The 1908-nt window shown below is 32.8% G+C and overlaps 1 protein-coding gene across 1 annotated transcript; it reads left to right on the forward strand.

The window, feature by feature from the left end:
- Positions 1–616: 616 nt before the first annotated feature.
- On the forward strand, positions 617–1718 carry LOC140919007 (uncharacterized). Its single transcript, XM_073364304.1, has 5 exons — positions 617–744; positions 825–983; positions 1064–1273; positions 1366–1458; positions 1560–1718. The coding sequence occupies exons 1-5, from the start codon at positions 700–702 to the stop codon at positions 1695–1697; spliced, it is 645 nt and encodes a 214-aa protein (XP_073220405.1). The 5' UTR covers positions 617–699; the 3' UTR covers positions 1698–1718.
- The last annotated feature ends 190 nt before the right edge of the window (positions 1719–1908 follow it).

Here is a 1908-nt window from a genome sequence, read left to right on the forward strand (position 1 = left end):
TAGCCTTTTAAAAAATTAAATAAGGACGCCTTTTAGAGCGCTTTTCAAAAAAGCGCTCTAAAAGGCCTAAGCCTTTTAGAGCGCTTTCTAAACAAGCGCTGTAAAAGGGTTATAAAAAAACGCCGTAAAAGGGTTTTATATATAACAGTAACCGCTTCAGTTTCCTTTTCATTACGTAAACTTCACTATCATCTCAACCTTCATCGTTCTTCTCTTCTTTTGCAAACCCTATCATCCCGTCCACTACGAACCGTATTTCCACGATCATCTCCTTCATTTCGAACCTTATTTCCATCCAAGATCATCTCTCCCATTGCACACAATATATTTTCATTGAAATACGTAACCCTCGTTACGTATTTCTTCAATACCGTATTTCTGTGAACCATATTTCTGTAAACTTTATGCGTTCCCTCTTTTCTTCACATTTCATCTTTCTTCGAACCATTATTCATGTATTGATGTTATTAATTTTTTGTAATCATTAAAATGCATGTTGAGCTTGTTTAAGATATACTGATACATGTTGAGCTTGTTTATAATAATGCATGATGCATGTTGAGCTTGTTGATGTTATACTAAACTGCATGTTGAACTTGTTGTAGTTAAACGGATACAAACAAAGATATAGAAGTTCAAAATGAAGAAGTTGGCACCTCCAAGACTTATGAAAAAGAAGTCAAACGTGGTGCAACTATAATGCAAAAGGTGATTAAAGCAAGGAGTAGTGGGATTAAATTTGAGGTATACTATACTTTGTTTGCTGTGTGATTTTTATCTTTTTTTAGGGTTTAGGGCATGTACTTACTATATGAGTTTATTAGGTTGGCTGGAACGAGAGTGGTCAGCCAGTTGACCCCAACAGCTCCATGTTTGTAAGCTATATTGGGGCTGTTGTTCGTCAAAATGTCCCAATCACAATAGACAACTGGAGAGATAAGGCGTTGAAGGATGCCAAAGATATCATATGGAATGACATTCAAGTAAATATTTTGATCTACTCTTTTGTCATTTATAATTTTTTTTCTGTAAAATACATTACTTATAATTGTTTTCATTGCAGACAACTTTTGTTCTTGATGAGGAACGAAAGTCGTATGTTTTGAGAGTTGCTGGGAAAATCCATCGTGGATTTAGATCCCATCTCTCAAATTTCTATCTAAAAGATAGAGAAGGAAACACAAATGCTGAACCTCCAAAGATATATCAACATTATATATCAAAGGATGAATGGAGTGCATTTGTTTCCAAACGTTCTGACCCGGCGTTTGTCGTAAGTGATTAATTTATTAGCATTTGTGTTTTATTATTCATATTCGTAGCGTATTTTAACTTTTTACACAATTGCTATTTTTTTTTATATAGAATATTAGTAAGGCAAATCGCGAACGGGCAAGCAACCCAAAACACCCATACAAGAAATCACGTATGGGATATGCACGCCTTGAACAACAAATTGTAAGTAATTAAACATCACTTTTATATAATGAAGTAATTTGTATTATAAACTATAGTGTGTAACTAATTTGTATTATTTTGTTTATGATTTTAACGAATAGAGAAAAGACACCCAAGCCGATCAACCCTTGGGTCGTCATATATTGTGGAAGGAAGCGCGTGTTAATAAAGAAGGAGTGGTTGATAATGAAAATGTCAAAAAAGTTGTAGAACTTTGTGTAAGTATATTATCACTTTAATATTTTTTAATATTGTATTTTAAAAATGCTATTGAACTTATCTTTTTAATGTTACATGTATTTTAGGAGATTATGAAGGTAAAAAAATATCAATTATAAGGAAGGGGGTTTGAATTATAATTGCCCCTTTTAAAAATTCTGTTTTAAAAATAAGATCTCAATCCAAGATTGATCTTGGCAGTGATGAAGATCGATCTTGGTTTTGTTAAAA

The sequence above is a fragment of the Cicer arietinum genome, chromosome 8 (assembly GCF_000331145.2).
Source record: "Cicer arietinum cultivar CDC Frontier isolate Library 1 chromosome 8, Cicar.CDCFrontier_v2.0, whole genome shotgun sequence".
NCBI classification, from domain to species: domain Eukaryota; kingdom Viridiplantae; phylum Streptophyta; class Magnoliopsida; order Fabales; family Fabaceae; genus Cicer; species Cicer arietinum.